Genomic DNA, 18,649 nt, shown 5'->3' with positions numbered 1-18,649 from the left:
ATTTTGTTATTGTATCCTTGTGGGGACCTAAAACTGATTCCCATTCAAAATCCTATTTTTCCTAACCCCTAACCTGACCCAACCCTTACCATTAACCCCTAACCTGACCCAACCCTTACCATTAACCCCTAACCTGACCCAACCCTTACCATTAACCCCTAACCTGACACAACCCTTACCATTAACCCCTAACCTGACCCAACCCTTACCATTAACCCCTAACCTGACCCAACCCTTACCATTAACCCCTAACCTGACCCAACCCTTACCATTAACCCCTAAACCTGACCCAACCCTTACCATTAACCCCTAAACCTGACCCAACCCTTACCATTAACCCCTAACCTGACCTAACCCTTACCATTAACCCCTAACCTGACCCAACCCTTACCATTAACCCCTAAACCTGACCCAACCCTTACCATTAACCCCTAACCTGACCCAACCCTTACCATTAACCCCTAACCTGACCCAACCCTTACCATTAACCCCTAACCTGACCCAACCCTTACCATTAACCCCTAACCTGACCCAACCCTTACCATTAACCCCTAACCTGACCCAACCCTTACCATTAACCCCTAACCTGACCCAACCCTTACCATTAACCCCTAACCTGACCCAACCCTTACCATTAACCCCTAACCTGACCCAACCCTTACCATTAACCCCTAACCTGACCCAACCCTTACCATTAACCCCTAACCTGACCCAACCCTTACCATTAACCCCTAACCTGACCCAACCCTTACCATTAACCCCTAACCTGACCCAACCCTTACCATTAACCCCTAACCTGACCCAACCCTTACCATTAACCCCTAACCTGACCCAACCCTTACCATTAACCCCTAACCTGACCCAACCCTTACCATTAACCCCTAACCTGACCCAACCCTTACCATTAACCCCTAACCTGACCCAACCCTTACCATTAACCCCTAACCTGACCCAACCCTTACCATTAACCCCTAACCTGACCCAACCCTTACCATTAACCCCTAACCTGACACAACCCTTACCATTAACCCCTAACCTGACACAACCCTTACCATTAACCCCTAAACCTGACCTAACCCTTACCATTAACCCCTAAACCTGACCTAACCCTTACTATTAACCCCTAACCTGACCCAACCCTTACCATTAACCCCTAACCTGACCCAACCCTTACCATTAACCCCTAACCTGACCCAACCCTTACCATTAACCCCTAACCTGACCCAACCCTTACCATTAACCCCTAACCTGACCCAACCCTTACCATTAACCCCTAAACCTGACCCAACCCTTACCATTAACCCCTAAACCTGACCCAACCCTTACCATTAACCCCTAACCTGACCCAACCCTTACCATTAACCCCTAACCTGACACAACCCTTACCATTAACCCCTAACCTGACCCAACCCTTACCATTAACCCCTAACCTGACCCAACCCTTACCATTAACCCCTAACCTGACCCAACCCTTACCATTAACCCCTAACCTGACCCAACCCTTACCATTAACCCCTAACCTGACCCAACCCTTACCATTAACCCCTAACCTGACCCAACCCTTACCATTAACCCCTAACCTGACCCAACCCTTACCATTAACCCCTAACCTGACCCAACCCTTACCATTAACCCCTAACCTGACCCAACCCTTACCATTAACCCCTAACCTGACCCAACCCTTACCATTAACCCCTAACCTGACACAACCCTTACCATTAACCCCTAACCTGACACAACCCTTACCATTAACCCCTAACCTGACCCAACCCTTACTATTAACCCCTAACCTGACCCAACCCTTACCATTAACCCCTAACCTGACACAACCCTTACCATTAACCCCTAACCTGACCCAACCCTTACCATTAACCCCTAACCTGACCCAACCCTTACCATTAACCCCTAACCTGACCCAACCCTTACTATTAACCCCTAACCTGACCCAACCCTTACCATTAACCCCTAACCTGACACAACCCTTACCATTAACCCCTAACCTGACCCAACCCTTACCATGAACCCCTTAGCCTTACTGTAACTCTAAACCTAACCCCTAAGCTTAAACTAGCATTTGTCCTCATGGGGATGTGGGAAATGTCCCTACGAGGGAGAATTGTCCTTGTTTTACTATTCTTGTGGGGACTTTGGGGGATTTTAGGTCCCCACAAGGATAGAAGGACCCCGCCCCCCCACACACACTTACTTCTGTATGTAAATTAGAATCCCCAGCATGTACTGGTCCACTTCTAGTCCCTCCAGTAGAGCGCTCTTACTGTGGAGTAGAGACACGGTCAGGTTAACTAAGAAACAACAGGTCTACCTATGGGAAAAACAGTAAATGGTTGTGTTAACCTACTTGCACACAGGGCATCTCCAGGTCCCTCTCTCACAGTTCAACTGCAGGTACGACTCCAAGTCAAAACACTGCAGAGAGAGACACAGACAGACGTCTCTAGTCTCTCACCTGAGAGTTATAGTATGTACTCTCTTGTGGGAGTATGTGTATGTTTTCACCAGTGTGCGTGTATGTCTCTCACCTGGATGTGTCTACAGTCGTGTCCCCGTGCGGGCAGCTGGATGCGTCTGAAGGTGATGGGACATTTCAGAGAGACTTTGATGGCCGTCTGCTCCACACCATCCTCTCCGTTCAGCCCTGTGGTTCCAGGGATGGTCCCACTATTGAAGTTCCTCTTAACTGAGATGGACATGGCGGGGTGGGGGGAGGAGACAAGGCAGGCAAGAGAACGGGTGAGAATTGCGACAAAGTCTGTCTTTCTAAGCACCAACCAGGCAGTCAATCAAGTGTGTGTGTGTGTGTGTGTGTGTGGGGGTTCCACTCACTCTTAGACACACAGTGCTCTGCGGGCAGTAATCTCTTCTTCATTAAACCTTGCAGAACCGAGCGTACTGACGGCCTGTGGACCAGCTGCAACACAAACAGGTGGGACTGGAGAGAGACATGGATGGGGGGAGAGAGAAAGACAGAGGGGAGGTTAATTTGGATCCTGCATAACACTTATAGACCAACAGATGTGCACATCCAGCATGCAGAATTTGCCAGGTGAAGTCATTTTCTGGCTGTAAAGTGGTTTTCTGGTTGTTAAGATGTCATAAAACCAGATTACATCCAACCTGCCTCTGTTACAACCAGGTAAAGAAAGATTTTTCAGGACAAGATCAAGATGTTGCTAAAACCTCATATTTTGGTTGTAATCTGGTTTACTGACCAGATAAAGATTTTTACAAAAGACGTTAACAAAACATTCTTATACAACCAGTATACCACCTAACCATGACGTCATTAATGCAAACAGTTTTGCCCACTGTGCAATACATGTCCCATGCACCCCCCTACTTACGCAGCAGCAGGCGGTGACGGTGATCTGGATGGTGTTGCGTCCCGGCTGACACACCTGCTTGAGGTAGAGGGGCTTGTGGGACGTCTTGTTGTCGCCCCTCTCGATGGTGAGCGGTGTGGCGTTCACACTCACCTGTAAGCAAGGACCAGAAACCTACATGACAGACAGGTGAATGGAGGGTCGGCTAACACGCTAGTCACAGTCGTCACACTGGCCTCAGAGTAGGAGTGCTGATCTAGGATCAGGAAACCGCTGTCCATATGATTGTATTCGTTATGAGCTAAAAGGCCAAACGGATCCTAGAGCAACACTCCTACTCTGAGACGATTTATGAACATGGGCCTTGGGCCACCTTCAGTATAGGGTGCAGCATTGTGGAACGTTTGGACAGAAATATGTTGTGTAGAACAGACATCCAGAGTAGAGATATTGAGTAAGGAATCATATCAGTTTCATTGATGGTATTTCTATCTACAATGTTCAGTACCTTGTACCCTCCTGAACACTACCCTGTGTAACCAGGAAGTGGCTCAAATGGCTAGCTAATTCACGGTTGTCTTTCATCAACTTGTTAACCCAGAAACCAAGGCTGGATTAACACTAGATCAGGGGTGGGCGACGCCAGTCCTCGAGGGCCAGATTGGTGTCACAGTTTCTCCATCCCTAGCAAACACAGCTGATGAATCAAACTGCATTCTAAACTGAGGATCATGATTAGGTGATTATTGGAGTGAAGTGTGTTAGCTGGGGCAAAACTGTGACACCAATCAGGCCATTGAGGACTGGAGTTGCCCACCCCTGATCTAGATGAACTCTGCTGAGACTCCACAACAACTTTGAGATTTCAATGCATGCCAGAATTTGTAACTTTACGCAAGAATAAGTAAGAGCGCTTGGGGGAGTGTAATCCCAGCCTAACCCATTCTGATTTGGATGTGTGTACATGCACATAGATCCAGTTGTATGTGAAAAAAAACCCCAAAACTTTATAACACTGCTATCTTGGGAAACGTCTGTTATGCTTTGATCTCTCTCTCTGTGTGTGTATATATTTGAACGGGTACCTGTAAGTGTGATTGTACCTGTAAGTGTGATTGTACCTGTACGGAAGCGGGCCAGTTAGTGTTCATCTGTCTGTCCTCATGGTGATAACACTTAAACTGCAGCTCCAGGTCAGGCCTAGGACACACACCGTCAACAGATTCACACACACACACACACACACACACACACACACACACACACACACACACACACACACACACACACACACACACACACACACACACACACACACACACACACACACACACACACACACACACACACACACACACACACCAGCGTCATCAATGAATAATGTGGCAAAACTCTAAAGTCTATGGTATTAAAAAACACTGGATCAAGTCACAGTAACGGCTGAGTGATTGGCTGAGAGGCGGTGGGCTCGGACCTCATCATGAGGGTTTTGTAGACGGAGTCTCGCAGCTGGAAGGCATGGTTGCTGACTGCCAGGTTGTGCTCCAATCGGAACGGCTCCAGTACCACGCCGTCACGCACCGGGAAGGTCAGCCGCAGGTCGTCGCTAGGGTTACCTAAACAGGGGGGAGGGGCGTGAGAGTGCACAGGTATTTAACCTATGAATTGGACCCAGGGTCATGTTCATTAAGGAACGCAAAGGAACATTTTGCAAAGGAAAATAAAAATGTGCATTTCTTACTGGACACCTCCAGGCAGTCTCTTCTCATTTCAGTCTGTTTTTTTCCCGTTTAGTGTCTAATGAACACGACCCAGGTCTCTCTCAATAGATTTCTATTAGTCCAATGACATGATAAAGGAGTGTGTGTTGCAGTAAGTATCTCACCAGTGGGGGGCTGTAGGGAGTTGATGTTGGGCTTGATGTCAGGGCCTTGGGGGAGGTAGGGGGGCTTGATGTCAGGGCCTTGGGGGAGGTAGGGGGGCTTGGTGTCTGGTCCAGGTCCACCGGGTGACAGGTAGGGGGGCATGCTGCCTGGAGTCATGGGAGGGGTTGGGTTACCCCCCAAAGGAGAACTGGGGTACCCCGGCATCACCCGGCCACCCTGCTGAGGGAGAGTTTTAAATAGAAGATATCATCATAAGGCTACAATACATAAAGTGAAAGATGGATACCTAGTCAGTTGTACAACTGAATGCAATCAACTGAAATTTGTCTTCCGCATTTAACCCAACCCCTCTGAATCAGTTACTGTATAACACTACAGCTATAAAGAGATGCATGAACACAGATTCAATTGTATATTCATTATTTAATTGTCAACTCTAGTCAACTATTTTTTAGATGAGTTGCATACAGTAATTGTGTGTTTTTACAGACAATCATCTCCGTTGTCCATCATATGTCAACGTTTGACTCACATTGAAAAACCATTTAGCTCACTCTGTAATTGCTGACACAAAATCTGTGTGCCGTAGCCTAACACATGTTCTTTATTTGGGTCCACAAATTACAATTATGAATTAAATTCGCAAAGGACCCAAACATTCCAAAGCAAAGGACCCTCTCCTCCACACCGCTAGGCTACACACACACACGGTGTCTTACCGCATTGACAGCAGCCTGTGTGAAGGCGTTGTAGCCTCCTGGTGGCATGTTACCCTGCTGCCCATTGTACTGCTGCTCCTGTTTAAAACACACAATAATCAGTGGTGTTGGAGGGCCAGTAGAAGGCACTCTTAACTCTATTCTAAAAAATATATATACCCCAATGCCCCAGGGCAGAGATTGGGGACATTGCCCTGTGTAGGGTGCCATCACTAAAGATCCCATGGCACTTATAGTAAGAGTAGGGGTGTTATCCCAGGTGTCCTGGCTAAATTCCCAATCTGGCCCTCATACCATCATGGCCACCTAATCATCCCCAGCTTCCAGTTGGCTCATTCATCCCCCTCCTCTCCCCTGTAACTATTCCCTAGGTCGTTCCTGTAAATAAGAATGTGTTCTCAGTCAACTTACCTGGTAAAATAAGGGTTAAATAAAACATTAAAATATCAGCACAAGATCAGCATCAATGCAGTCACTAAGAGGTAGCGGTCAATAACATGTAGCGATTAAGAGCATTTGGCCAGTAACGGAAAAGGTCGCTGGTTCAAATCCCTGAGCAGAGAAAGTGACAAAATCTGTCGATGTGCCCTTGAGCAAGGCACTTAACCCTAATTTCTCCTGTAATTCGCTCCGGACAAGAGCATCAGCTAAATGAAATGTAAATACTTACTTGAAAAGCCCATATTGATAACTTGAACTTTCAAATACATATATTTTTATTAAGTGAAACAGAATTCCATTCCACTTTCATATTTTAAAAGCTTTTATTTGTGAACAGAAATTTGAGAGATGAAAGGGAAGTGAAATAAGGGGTAAGCGGATATGGAATGTGTGGTCTTGGGTCGGGTGCATTACTGCTAGCCCCTTTCACAAGTTGCCCTAAACACCGCAGTGGGATCTCACTGCTTACCTTGTAGTACTGTGCCGGGTTGGGTGGTCCTTGCTGGTACTGTCCCATGGGGGGCATGCGCTGGTTGGGGTGGTAGGATGGGGACTGGGGCGGGCGCTGCTGGGGGCCGGGGGGGTACTGGAGGGGCTGGCCACCATGGTACGGAGACATGCCCCCTGAACCATACTGTTGCTGCCCTGGGAAACCCTGGGGGAGGAACGGGGGAGAGGAGGCGGCGTTTGTAAGCTCATGTTTGCGCGTGTTAGTGTCTTGCATGTGTTTGCACTGTGTATATTCTAAGTGTACCTCAGATTGGTAGGGGCGTTTGAGCCCCTGTTGTTGACCTGCTGGGTAGCCTGGGTGCTGCTGGGACATCCTCTGGCCCTGACCCTGGGAGGGGTGTGAGGGGTACCCCATGCCCCCCATTGAGGGGTGCTGTCCAGGCCGGGACTGGACCATCCCACTGGGGCTCATCCCCGGGGGGCCGCGGGGCCCACCCTGCTGGGGGCCCGGGTGGGACAGGAACTGGGTACTGTAGGAGGAGGGTCCTCCGCCCATCTGGAGAGAGAGAAAGAAAACAAGGAGAGAAACATACAGATGAAGAGATAGGACTTACAGTGTGGTTTCTCCTCAGAGACAGAATCTGTAGACGTGTAAACAGTCTGCTAAAAAATACTTATGTTCTCCCTCTAATCAAGCCCATGTCTCTGGAGTCTGGAGCGTGTGTGGGTGTGGCAGAGCTAGTTCCTGCTCTGTCCTGCAGGGTGTGTAATGAGCTCTAACAATGAACCAAACAGAAGCACAATGTCCTCCCCTACAAATGGTTTAAGAAATAGCCCACTATTTAGAGGAAAGCTGTCCTAGTAAGCAGCTTCCTGTTCACGTACACACGGTAAGGTGGAGCCTCTTACCTGGCCGTAGTTCATTTCCTGGTTCTGTTTCTCCTGGATGGCGGCAACTGTTGCCGTGGCAGTGGCGGTTGCCGTGGCAGCAGCGGCGGCAACAGCAGCGGCAGCAGCCTGGGTGAAGTCAGAAGGGGGGCGTTGGCCCATTCCCCCTCCACCACCACCATTATTAGAGTAACTAAGATACACACACAGAGAGAGAGGGAGAGAGAGGGGGGAGAGAAAGGGAGAATTATTTGCAACTCACTCCATAGAGGCCAAGCACAATGAGTGTTGATTGTGTGTGTGAGTGCGTGCGGCTTGGTCAGAGATGTGGGTGGGACTCCCTCTCTGACACACGTAGCTGTTGTTCTGACTCCATGAAGAACCCCCCACAGACAGCAGTGACACAGCCTGCTGCTTTGACAGAGACACACACACAGTGACATAGGGAAGATCTCAATTGCATACTCCTCACATCCTCTCTCCTCGTCTCTTTCTCAAAACCCATTGGAGGACAAGGCCAGAAGGGAGGGACCTCCGTCTTTCTCATCTAATGGGCTTTGAGAGGAAGAGGAAATCAAATCAAATGCAATTCAAATTCCCCCCATGTGTCTGACTGGAGCCCTGGGTTGTGTTCATTCGGCTAATGACACTTTACACATTTTGCAATGGAGAAGAAAAGTTCAGGGTTGTATTCATTAGCACAAACCTTATTGTATTTATTATGGATCCCCATTAGCTGCTGCAAAAGCAGCAGCTACTCTTCCTGGGGTCCAGCAAAATTATGGCAGTTTATAAAATTTTAAAACATTACATTCACAGACTTCACAACACACTGTGTGCCCTCAGGCCCCTACTCCACCACTACCACATATCTACAGTAATAAATCCATGTGTGTGTATGCATGTGTCTGTGCCAATGTTTGTGTTGCTTTACAGTCCCCGCTGTTCCATAAGGTGTTTTTTTAAATCTCATTTTACTAATTGTGTCAGTTACTTGATGTGGAATAGAGTTCCATGTAGTCATGGCTCTATGTAGTACTGTGTGCCTCCCATAGTCTGTTCTAGACTTGGGGACTGTGAAGAGATCTCTTGTGGCATGTCTTGTGGGGTATGCATGGGTGTCCGAGCTGTTTGCCAGTAGTTCAAACAGACAGCTCGGTGCATTCAACATGTCAATACCTCTCATAAATACAATTAGTGATGAAGTCAATCTCTCCTCCACTTTCAGCCAGGAGAGATTGACATGCATATTATTAATATTAGCTCACTGTGTAGATCCAAGGGCCAGCCATGCTGCCCTGTTCTGAGTCAAATGCAATTTTCCTAAGTCCTTTTTCGTGGCACCTGACCACACAACTGAACAGTAATCAAGGTGCGCAAAACTAGGGCCTGTAGGACCTGCCTTGTTGATAATGTTGTTAAGGCAGAGCATCGCTTTATTATAGACAGACTTCTCTACATCTTAGCTACTACTGCATCAATATGTTTTGACCATGACAGTTTACAATCGAGTGTTACTCCAAGTAGTTTAGTCATCTCAACTTGCTCAATTTCCACATGATCTATTACAAGATTTAGTTGAGGTTTAGGGTTTAGTGAGTGTTTTGTTCCAAATACAATGCTTTTAGTTTTAGAAATATTTAGGGCTAACTTGTGCCTTGCCACCCGCTCTGAAACTAATTGCAGCTCTTTGTTGAGTATTGCAGTCATTTCAGTCGCTGTAGTAGCTGACATGTATAGTGTTGAGTCATCCACATACATAGACACACTGGCTTTACTCAAAGTCAGCGGCATATCGTTAGTAAAAATTGAAAAAAGCAAGGGGCCTAAACAGCTACCCTGGGGAATTCCTGATTCTAACTGGATTATATTTGATAGGCTTCCATTAAAGAACACCATCTGTGTTCTGTTAGACAAGTAACTCTTTATCCACATTATAGCAGGGGGTGTAAAGCCATAACACATACGTCTTTCCAGCAGCAGACTATGATCGATTATGTCAAAAGCTGCACTAAAGTCTAACAAGACAGCCCCAACAATCATTTTATCAATTTCTCTCAGCCAATCATCGGTAATTTGTGTAAGTGCTGTTCTTGTTGAGTTTCCATCCCTATAAGCATGCTGAATTTCTGTTGTCAATTTGTTTACTGTAAAACAGCATTGTATCTGGTCAAACACAATTTTTCCCATAAGTTTACTAAGGGTTGGTAACAGGCTGATTGGTCGGCTACTTGAGCCAGTAAAGGGGGCTTTACTATTCTTGGGTAGCAGAATGACTTTAGCTTCCCTCCAGGCCTGAGGGCACATGCTCTCTAGTAGGCTTAAATTGAAGATGTGGCAAATAGGAGTGGCAATATTGTCTGCTATTATCCTCAGTAATTTTCCATCTAGATTGTCAGACCCTGGTGGCTTGTCTTCCATACGGAATTCAAAAGTACAATTCTTGTCTTTCATAATCTGGTACGATATACTTGGATGTGTAGCATCAGCGTTTGTTGCTGGCATGTCATCCCTCAGTTTGCTTATCTTGCCAATGAAAAAGTCATTAACCTGTTGGGGCTAGGGGGCAGTATTTGCACGGCCGGATAAAAAAAACGTACCCGATTTAATCTGGTTATTACTCCTGCCCAGAAACTAGAATATGCATATAATTAGTAGATTTGGATAGAAAACACTCTAAAGTTTCTAAAACTGTTTGAATGGTGTCTGAGTATAACATAACTCATATGGCAGGCCAAAACCCGAGAAGATTCCATACAGGAAGTGCCCTGTCTGACAATTTATTGTCCTTCTGTAGCCTCTCTATGAAAAATACAGCATCTGTGCTGTAACGTGACATTTTCTAAGGCTTCCATTGGCTCTCAGAAGGCGCCAGAAAGTGTAATGAGATGTCTGCAGTCTCTTGGCTAAGTACAGCAGCTCTGTTTGTTACTAGCCTGCCTGGGGACAGTGACACTGGAGATGCGCGTTCATGTGAATTCTCCATTTTGTTCTTTCAGTCTTTGAATGAATACAACGTCGCCCGGTTGGAATATTATCGCTATTTTACGAGAAGAATCGCATAAAAATTGATTTTAAACAGCGTTTGACATGCTTCGAAGTACGGTAATGGAATATTTTGAAAAAAAAATGGTCACGAAATGCGCCCGCGCGTCATCCTTCGGATAGGGACCTCAACGCACGAACAAAACGGAGCTATTTCAATATAACTATGGATTATTTCGAACCAAATCAACATTTGTTGTTGAAGTAGAAGTCCTGGGAGTGCATTCCGACGAAGAACAGCAAAGGTAATCCAATTTTTCTTATAGTAAATCTGAGTTTGGTGAAGGCCAAACTTGGTGGGTGTCAAATTAGCTAGTCATGATGGCCGGGCTATTTACTCAGAATATTGCAAAATGTGCTTTCGCCGAAAAGCTATTAAAAAAATCTGACACCGCGATTGCATAAAGGAGTTCTGTATTTATAATTCTTAAAATAATTGTTATGTATTTTGTGAACGTTTTATGCTGAGTATGCTAGTTGCTAGTTCTGAACATCACATGCTAATGTAAAAAGCTGGTTTTTGATATAAATATGAACTTGATTGAACAAAACATGCATGTATTGTGTAACATAATGTCCTAGGAGTGTCATCTGATGAAGATCAAAGGTTAGTGCTGCATTTAGCTGTGGTTTTGGTTTTTGTGACATATATGATTGCTTGAAAAATGGCTGTGTGGTTATTTCTGGCTATGTACTCTCCTAACATAATCTAATGTTTTGCTTTCGCTGTAAAGCCTTTTTGAAATCGGACAATGTGGTTATAGATTAACGAGAGTCTTATCTTCCAAATGGTGTAAAATAGTCCTGTTTGAGAACTTTGAATTATGACAGTCAATATTTAAAATCACCCAGAAAATATACTTCTGTTGATATCACATACATTATCAAGCATTTCACACATATTATCCAGATACTGACTTAACACTTGGTCTATAGCAGCTTCCCAACAGAATGGGCTTTAGGTGAGGCAGATGAACCTGTAGCCATATTACTTCAACAGTATTTAACATTAGATCGTCTCTAGGCTTTACAGGAATGTGGTTCTGATTATAGACCGCAACACTGCCTCCGTTGGCATTTCTGTCTTTTCGGTAGATGTTATAACCATGTATTGCTACCACTGTATCAAAGGTATTATCTAAGTGAGTTTCAGAGAGTCAGAATATGAATGTCAGAATATGAATGTCATCTGTTACAAGCAAGTTATTGACTTCATGGACCTTGTTTCTACATATGTTAATATGGGCTATTTTTAGCACTTTTCTGGGTTGCTTGATTGTTTTTAATGCTTTACTGGGAAGCTAATCAGAGGTAGACTTACTCATGTTATTTACATTGGAGCTGATTATGCAGCTCACCCTGCACTAAGTGGTCTTCCTACTATTGCACACCACCTAAGTGCTAACAGTGTAACTCTGGTTTATAGGCTCATGATTACTGCTTACAATAGCTGTAGGTTAAACAGATGTATTCGGTGCAATGTTCCAGGTAGTCCTTCCCTATTTCAGTCCATTTTTTCCTTCCATTTCGTGCCTAGTGAATACGCCCTAGGTAGTACCTCGCAGTTGCACTCCGTTTTCTTCCGTTTGATGCCTAATGAACATGACCCCGGTGAACATATACCATAAGAACAAGTCAAAAGGTGTTTACCTTTGTCCATATGGTGGTGCTTGGTTATAGGCGGTGTTGGGGCGTCCGTAGAGACCTGGTTGTCCATAGCCCTTATCACCATAGCTCTGGTACTGGTGGTTCACACCGGGACTCATCCCCCCACCGCCACCGCTGCCCTGCATCATGTGACCTCCAGAGTTCCCGCCCGGACCCATGGGCGCGCCAAACACCTAGACGGATAGAAGTGGATAGGTAGTGGAAACAGGAAACCGGTAGAAAAGAAGAAGAAAAAAAGACATTGACATTCCATACAGTCTGCAAAGCACATACTGTACAAATGAACAAATAATCAAAAGCTGTGTCATCTACATTGTAGCAGGATTGGAATATCACTGATGCGGTTACTAACATGTTAAAACACTTAATCCAGGCCTTGTCAGATTTGGTGAACAACTGCTATGTAGGCGGCCTGGAATGCTGCCAAAGATATTTGCTCTCCTTCAAACAAGGTTAAATACATGGACGTAGGAGTGGGGGATGGAAGAGGGATGGCTGATGGACGGAAAAGATGATAATGATAGCAGGATGGATGAGAGAAGGGGGGGTGGGGGGGATGTGGAAGGAGACATAATTGGCCTGGTCCATTACCTGGCTGTGCGAGGGATTGGTCACGCCCCAGACAGTGGTTACCACAGAGAGGGCGCCTGGCTGCTGATTGGTGCCTTGTTGCCAGGAGGCAGAGTCATACAGGAAGTTACCGTCACTAAGGGAGACAGGAAGCAGGGATATTATGGTATGGAGTCATGTACGGGCATGGCTTACAGACCTGGGTCTGTAATGTGCATCAAACATGTCAGAGTAGGGTTGCTGATTTAGGATCAGTCTTGCGTTTCAGATTAAAATGAACAAGAGTACATGGAAAGGGGATGTGATCCTAGATCAGCACTCCTACTCTCAGGCGCTTGCTACATATGGACCCTGGACAGGTGAAAGCAATATCTGGTAGGTAACTGTACACCACCACAATGCTCTCTCACCTAGCCTAATTTGTCAGATCTGTGCAGATGGAGAGGAGAGGAAGCAGTTATTGTTAGTTTGTTGAAGAGAAAGACAAGTGGGAGTATTTGTAGGAGTTGAATGACTTGTACCACATCACATCCTCAAGAGGCACTCAACAATGTTTCCATAACAACAAAGCAGTTACTTAGAAACCAGTATGAGCAGCCCTTCCGATGGAGAGGAGGCTCCTGAGAGAGAGTGAGTGTGTGAGAGTGTGTGTGTGAGCGTTGGGCTCAATTCATAAAATTTGGAATTGACTCCCATTCAACTCATGAATTGAAAATCAAATTTGCCACACCCCACAGGATGTAGAATTTGAATTTGCGTTTGAGTGACAGGAAGTGTAATTTAATACAGCGCACTTCAAAGAAATTCCACTCAGTCAGAGCATAAGAGTCTCAGCCTCCTGTGTGGCGCAGCGGACTAAGGCACTGCATCGCAGGCTGTGTCACAACCGGCCGTGACCGGGAGTCCCATAAGGCGTCAAACAATTGGCCCAGTGTCGTCCGGGTTAGGCTAGGCTTTGGGGGAGGGGGGGGGGCTTTACTTGGCTCATCACGCCCTAGCGACGCCTTGTGGAGGGCCGGGCGCCTGCAGGCTGACTTTGGTCGTCAGTTGAACGGCGTTTCCTCCAACACATTTGTGCAGCTGGCTTCCGGGTTAAGCGGGCGGATGTTAAAACCTCTCTGGGATCGTTCGGGACGTGAGCGTCCCACCTCACCAACAGCCAGTGAAATTGCAGGGCGCCAAATTCAAACAACAGAAATCTCAATTAAAATTCCTCAAACATACAAGTATTATACACCATTTTAAAGATAAACTTCTTGTTAATCCAGACAGTGTTCAATTTCAAAAAGGCTTTATGGCGAAAGCACACCATGCGATTATGGTAGGTCAGCGCCTAGCCACAGAAAACCATACAGCCATTTTCCAAAGAAGGAGAGGTGTCACAAAAGTCAGAAATAGCGATTCAATTAATCACATACCTTTGATGATCATCTGATGGCACTCCCAGGTCTCCATGTTAGACAATAAATGTTTGTTTTGTTCGATAAAGTTAATCTTTATGTCCAAATACCTCCTTTTTGTTCACGCGTTTAGTCCAGTAATCCAATTGCACAAAGCGCGGGCACAAAGTCCAGACGAAAAGTTTAAAAAGTTCCATTAAAGTTAGTAGAAACAATGTATATAATCAATCTTTAGGATGTTATCATCATAAATCTTCAATAATATTCCAACCGGACAATTCCGTTGTCATTAGAAAGGAAAGAGAACGAGCGTCGCGCTCACGGCCACGCGCAAGACTAAACTAATGTCTTTCAGCTTGACCACTTGTTGAAACAGCTCTTATTCGATCCCCTTTCACAATACAAGCCTGAAACAACTTCTAAAGACTGTTGACATCACTGGAAGCCTTAGGAAGTACAATCTGACCCCACAGACACAGGATAGGCAATCACTTAAAAAAAACAAAAAAAACCCTCAGATTTTCCACTTCCTGGTTGGATTTGTCTCAGGTTTTTGCCTGCCATATGAGTTCTGTTATACTAACATACATTATTTTAACAGTTTTGGAAACTAGAGTGTTTTCTATCCAAATCTACCAATAATATGTTTGGGCACCCTTTTCATCTAAAATTCCGAATGCTGCCCCCTATCCTAGTGAAATTAAGGAGCGCGGTTTGACGGGTCATATTTTGGAGGACGCATGACTCGACCGTCGCCTCTCCCGAGCCCGTTGGGGAGTTGCAGCGATGGGTCAAGATCATAATTGAAATTGGGAGGGGAAAAAAAGGGGGTAAAATATATTTATAAATAATAACATAATAGTTTAATTGAATGTGACATATAACACTTCCAGATACCAAAGAATATATCACTTTTCTCTGGAAACGGTGTTCATGTACTCTTTCAACCTTAGTCCATAGAATAGCCAATTAAATTTCCACCAACCATTTCATTTGTATGGCTTCTTTTTGAAGGCTTCAGGGACAACTTTAAGGTTAAGCTAATGCATTCTGGGAAATGTATTTTCCCCATATTTAAATGATTAATGAAATAGAATATTTCCATACCGATATTGTTCATTTTAAGAGTTTGTTCTGCAAATCAATTGTTTCCCCCCCAAAATGATATGCATGTATATAACAACATGTTTGATGTTTTATGTACAGTACCAGTCAAAAGGTTGGACACACCTACTCATTACAGGGTTTTTCTTTATTTATACATTGTAGAATAATAGGCAAGACATCAAAACACATATGGAATCATGTAGTAACCAAAAAACTGTTAAACAAATCAAAATATATTTATATTTCAGATTCTTCAAAGTAGCCACCCTCTGCCTTGACAGCTTTGAACACTTTTGGCATTCTCTCAACCAGCTTCATGAGGTAGTCACCTGGAATGCATTCCAATTAACAGGAGTGCCTTGTTAAAGGTTAATTTGTGGAATTTCTTTCCTTCTTAATGTGTTTGAGACAATCAGTTCTACTGTGACAAGGTGGGGTTGGTATACAGAAGATAGCCCTATTTGGTAAAAGACCAAGTCCATATTATGTCAAGAACAGCTCAAATAAGCAAAGAGAAACGACAGTTCATCATTATTTTAAGCTAAATTTCAAGAACTTTGAACTATGATGAAACTGTCTCTCATGAAGACCGCCACAGGAATAGAAGACCCAGAGTTACCTCTGCTGCAGAGGATAAGTTCATTAGAGTTACCAGCCTCAAAAATTGCAGCCCAAATAAATGCTTAACCTGTTGGGGATAGGGGGCAGTATTTGCACGGCTGGATAAAAAACGTACCCGATTTAATCTGGTTACTACACCTGCCCAGTAACTAGAATATGCATATAATTATTGGCTTTGGATAGAAAACACCCTAAAGTTTCTAAAACTGTTTGAATGGTGTCTGTGAGTATAACAGAACTCCTATGGCAGGCCAAAACCTGAGAAGATTTCAAGCAGGAAGTGGCCTGTCTGAGAAGTAGTGTTTCATCTTGGCTCTTTTTATTGAAGACTCAGGATCTGTGCAATAACGTGACACTTCCTACGTCGTCCATAGGGTCTCAGAGCCCGGGAAAACGTTGAACGATATCGAGGCAGGCTCTGGCTGAAACACTTTATCGCTTTTGGCAAGTGGCCACTCAGAGTACTATGGGCTTAGGCGCGTGCCCGCTTCGACCGAATGGTTTCTTTTCCTTTGTCTGTTTATCTAAACGCAGATTCCCGGTTGGAATATTATCGCTTTTTTATGAGAAAAATGGCATAAAAATTGATTTTAAACAGCAGTTGACATGCTTCGAAGTACGGTAATGGAATATTTAGAATTCTTTTGTCACGAATTGCACCATGCTCGTCACCCTTATTTAGCCTTTAGGATAGTGTCTAGAACGCACGAACAAAACGCCGCTGTTTGGATATAACGATGGATTATTTTGGACCAAACCAACATTTGTTATTGAAGTAGAAGTCCTGGGAGTGCATTCTGACGAAGACAACAAAGGTAAGAACATTTTTCTTATAGTAAATCTGACTTTGATGAGTGCTAAACCTGCTGGGTGTCTAAATAGCTAGCCCTGTGATGCCGGGCTATCTACTGAGAATATTGCAAAATGTGCTTTCACCGAAAAGCTATTTTAAAATCGGACATATCGAGTGCATAGATGAGTTCTGTATCTATAATTCTTAAAATAATTGTTATGCTTTTTGTGAACGTTTATCGTGAGTAATTTAGTAAATTCACCGGCAGTGTTCGGTGGGAATGCTAGTCACATGCTAATGTAAAAAGCTGGTTTTTGATATAAATATGAACTTGATTGAACAAAACATGCATGTATTGTATAACATAATGTCCTAGGGTTGTCATCTGATGAAGATCATCAAAGGTTAGTGCTACATTTAGCTGTGGTTTGGGTTTATGTGACATTATATGCTAGCTTGAAAAATGGGTGTCTGATTATTTCTGGCTGGGTACTCTGCTGACATAATCTAATGTTTTGCTTTCGTTGTATAGCCTTTTTGAAATCGGACAGTGTGGTTAGATTAACGAGAGTCTTATCTTAAAAATGGTGTAAAATAGTCATATTTTTTAAAAATTGAAGTAATAGCATATCTAAGGTATTTGAATAACGCGCCACAGGATTCAACTGGCTGTTGAGTAGGTGGGACGCAAGCGTCCCACCTAGCCCATAGAGGTTAACAGAGTTCAATTAACAGATATCTCAACATCAACTGTTCATAGCAGACTGCGGGAATCAGGCCTTCGTGGCCAAATTGCTGCAAAGAAACCACAACTAAAGGACAACAATAAGACTTGCTTGGGTCAAGAAACACGAGCAGTGGACATTAGACTGGTGGGAATCCGTCCTTTGGTGTGACGAGTCCAAATCAGAAATGTTTGGTTCCAACCGACATGTCTTTGTGAGACACAGAGTATATGAACAGATGATCTCTGCATGTGTGGTTCCCACCTTGAAGCATGGAGGAGGTGCAATGGTGTGGGGGTGCTTTGCTGGTGACACTGTTAGTGATTTATTTAGAATTCAATGCACACTTAACCAGCATGGCTACCACAGTATTCTGCAGCGATACGCCTTCCCATTTTGTTTGCGCTTAGCGGGACTATCTTGTTTTTCAACAGGACAATGACCCAACACACCACCAGGCTGTGTAATGGCTATTTGACCAAGAAGGAGAGTGATGGAGTGCTGCATCAGATGACCTGGCCTCCACAATCACCCGACCTCAACCCAATTGAGATGTTTTGGGATGAGTTGGACCGCAGAGTGAAGGAAAAGCAGCCAACAAGTGCTCAGCATATGTGGAAACTCCTCCAAGACTGTTGGAAAGCATTCCAGGTGAATATGGACTTGGTCTTTTACCTAATAGGGCTATCTTCTATATACCCCCTTACCTTGTTACAATACAACTGATTGGCTCAAAACCATTAAGGAAATAAATTCCACAAATTTACTTTTAACAAGGCAAACCCGTTAATTGAAATGCGTTCCAGGTGACTACCTCATGAAGCTGGTTGAGAGAATGCCAAGAGTGTGCAAAGCTGTCATCAAGGCAAAGGGTGGCTACTTTGAAGAATACCAAATATATTTTGATTTGTTTAACACTTTTTTGATTACTACATGATTCCATATGTGTTATTTAATAGTTTTGATGTCTTCACTATTATTCTACATTGTAGAAA

At 44.4% G+C, this 18,649-nt stretch overlaps 1 protein-coding gene across 10 annotated transcripts in view; it reads right to left on the bottom strand.

Annotated features, from left to right (window-relative positions):
* Positions 1 to 18,649, bottom strand: part of LOC100380362 (zinc finger, MIZ-type containing 2) — a 39,235-nt gene that overhangs the window by 12,086 nt on the left and 8,500 nt on the right. For 5 of the 10 annotated variants that reach the window (XM_014140098.2, XM_014140092.2, XM_045687180.1 and 2 more), the window contains 14 exons: positions 13,030 to 13,144; positions 12,421 to 12,611; positions 7,747 to 7,918; positions 7,142 to 7,393; positions 6,857 to 7,042; positions 5,947 to 6,024; positions 5,227 to 5,446; positions 4,816 to 4,957; positions 4,445 to 4,541; positions 3,363 to 3,515; positions 2,845 to 2,950; positions 2,541 to 2,698; positions 2,360 to 2,427; positions 2,207 to 2,275 (listed from right to left, as the gene is read on the bottom strand). In XM_014140098.2, coding sequence (XP_013995573.1) covers positions 2,207 to 2,275; positions 2,360 to 2,427; positions 2,541 to 2,698; positions 2,845 to 2,950; positions 3,363 to 3,515; positions 4,445 to 4,541; positions 4,816 to 4,957; positions 5,227 to 5,446; positions 5,947 to 6,024; positions 6,857 to 7,042; positions 7,142 to 7,393; positions 7,747 to 7,918; positions 12,421 to 12,611; positions 13,030 to 13,144 — 2,007 coding nt within the window. Of the gene's footprint in view, positions 1 to 2,206; positions 2,276 to 2,359; positions 2,428 to 2,540; positions 2,699 to 2,844; positions 2,951 to 3,362; positions 3,516 to 4,444; positions 4,542 to 4,815; positions 4,958 to 5,226; positions 5,447 to 5,946; positions 6,025 to 6,856; positions 7,043 to 7,141; positions 7,394 to 7,746; positions 8,137 to 12,420; positions 12,612 to 13,029; positions 13,145 to 18,649 lie in introns of those variants that run through there. The other 5 variants (XM_014140088.2, XM_014140096.2, XM_014140101.2 and 2 more) reach the window with 5 other exon arrangements.

The sequence above is a fragment of the Salmo salar genome, chromosome ssa01 (genome assembly GCF_905237065.1).
Source record: "Salmo salar chromosome ssa01, Ssal_v3.1, whole genome shotgun sequence".
Lineage (NCBI taxonomy): Eukaryota > Metazoa > Chordata > Actinopteri > Salmoniformes > Salmonidae > Salmo > Salmo salar.
This window is presented reverse-complemented; position numbering and strand designations above follow the sequence as displayed.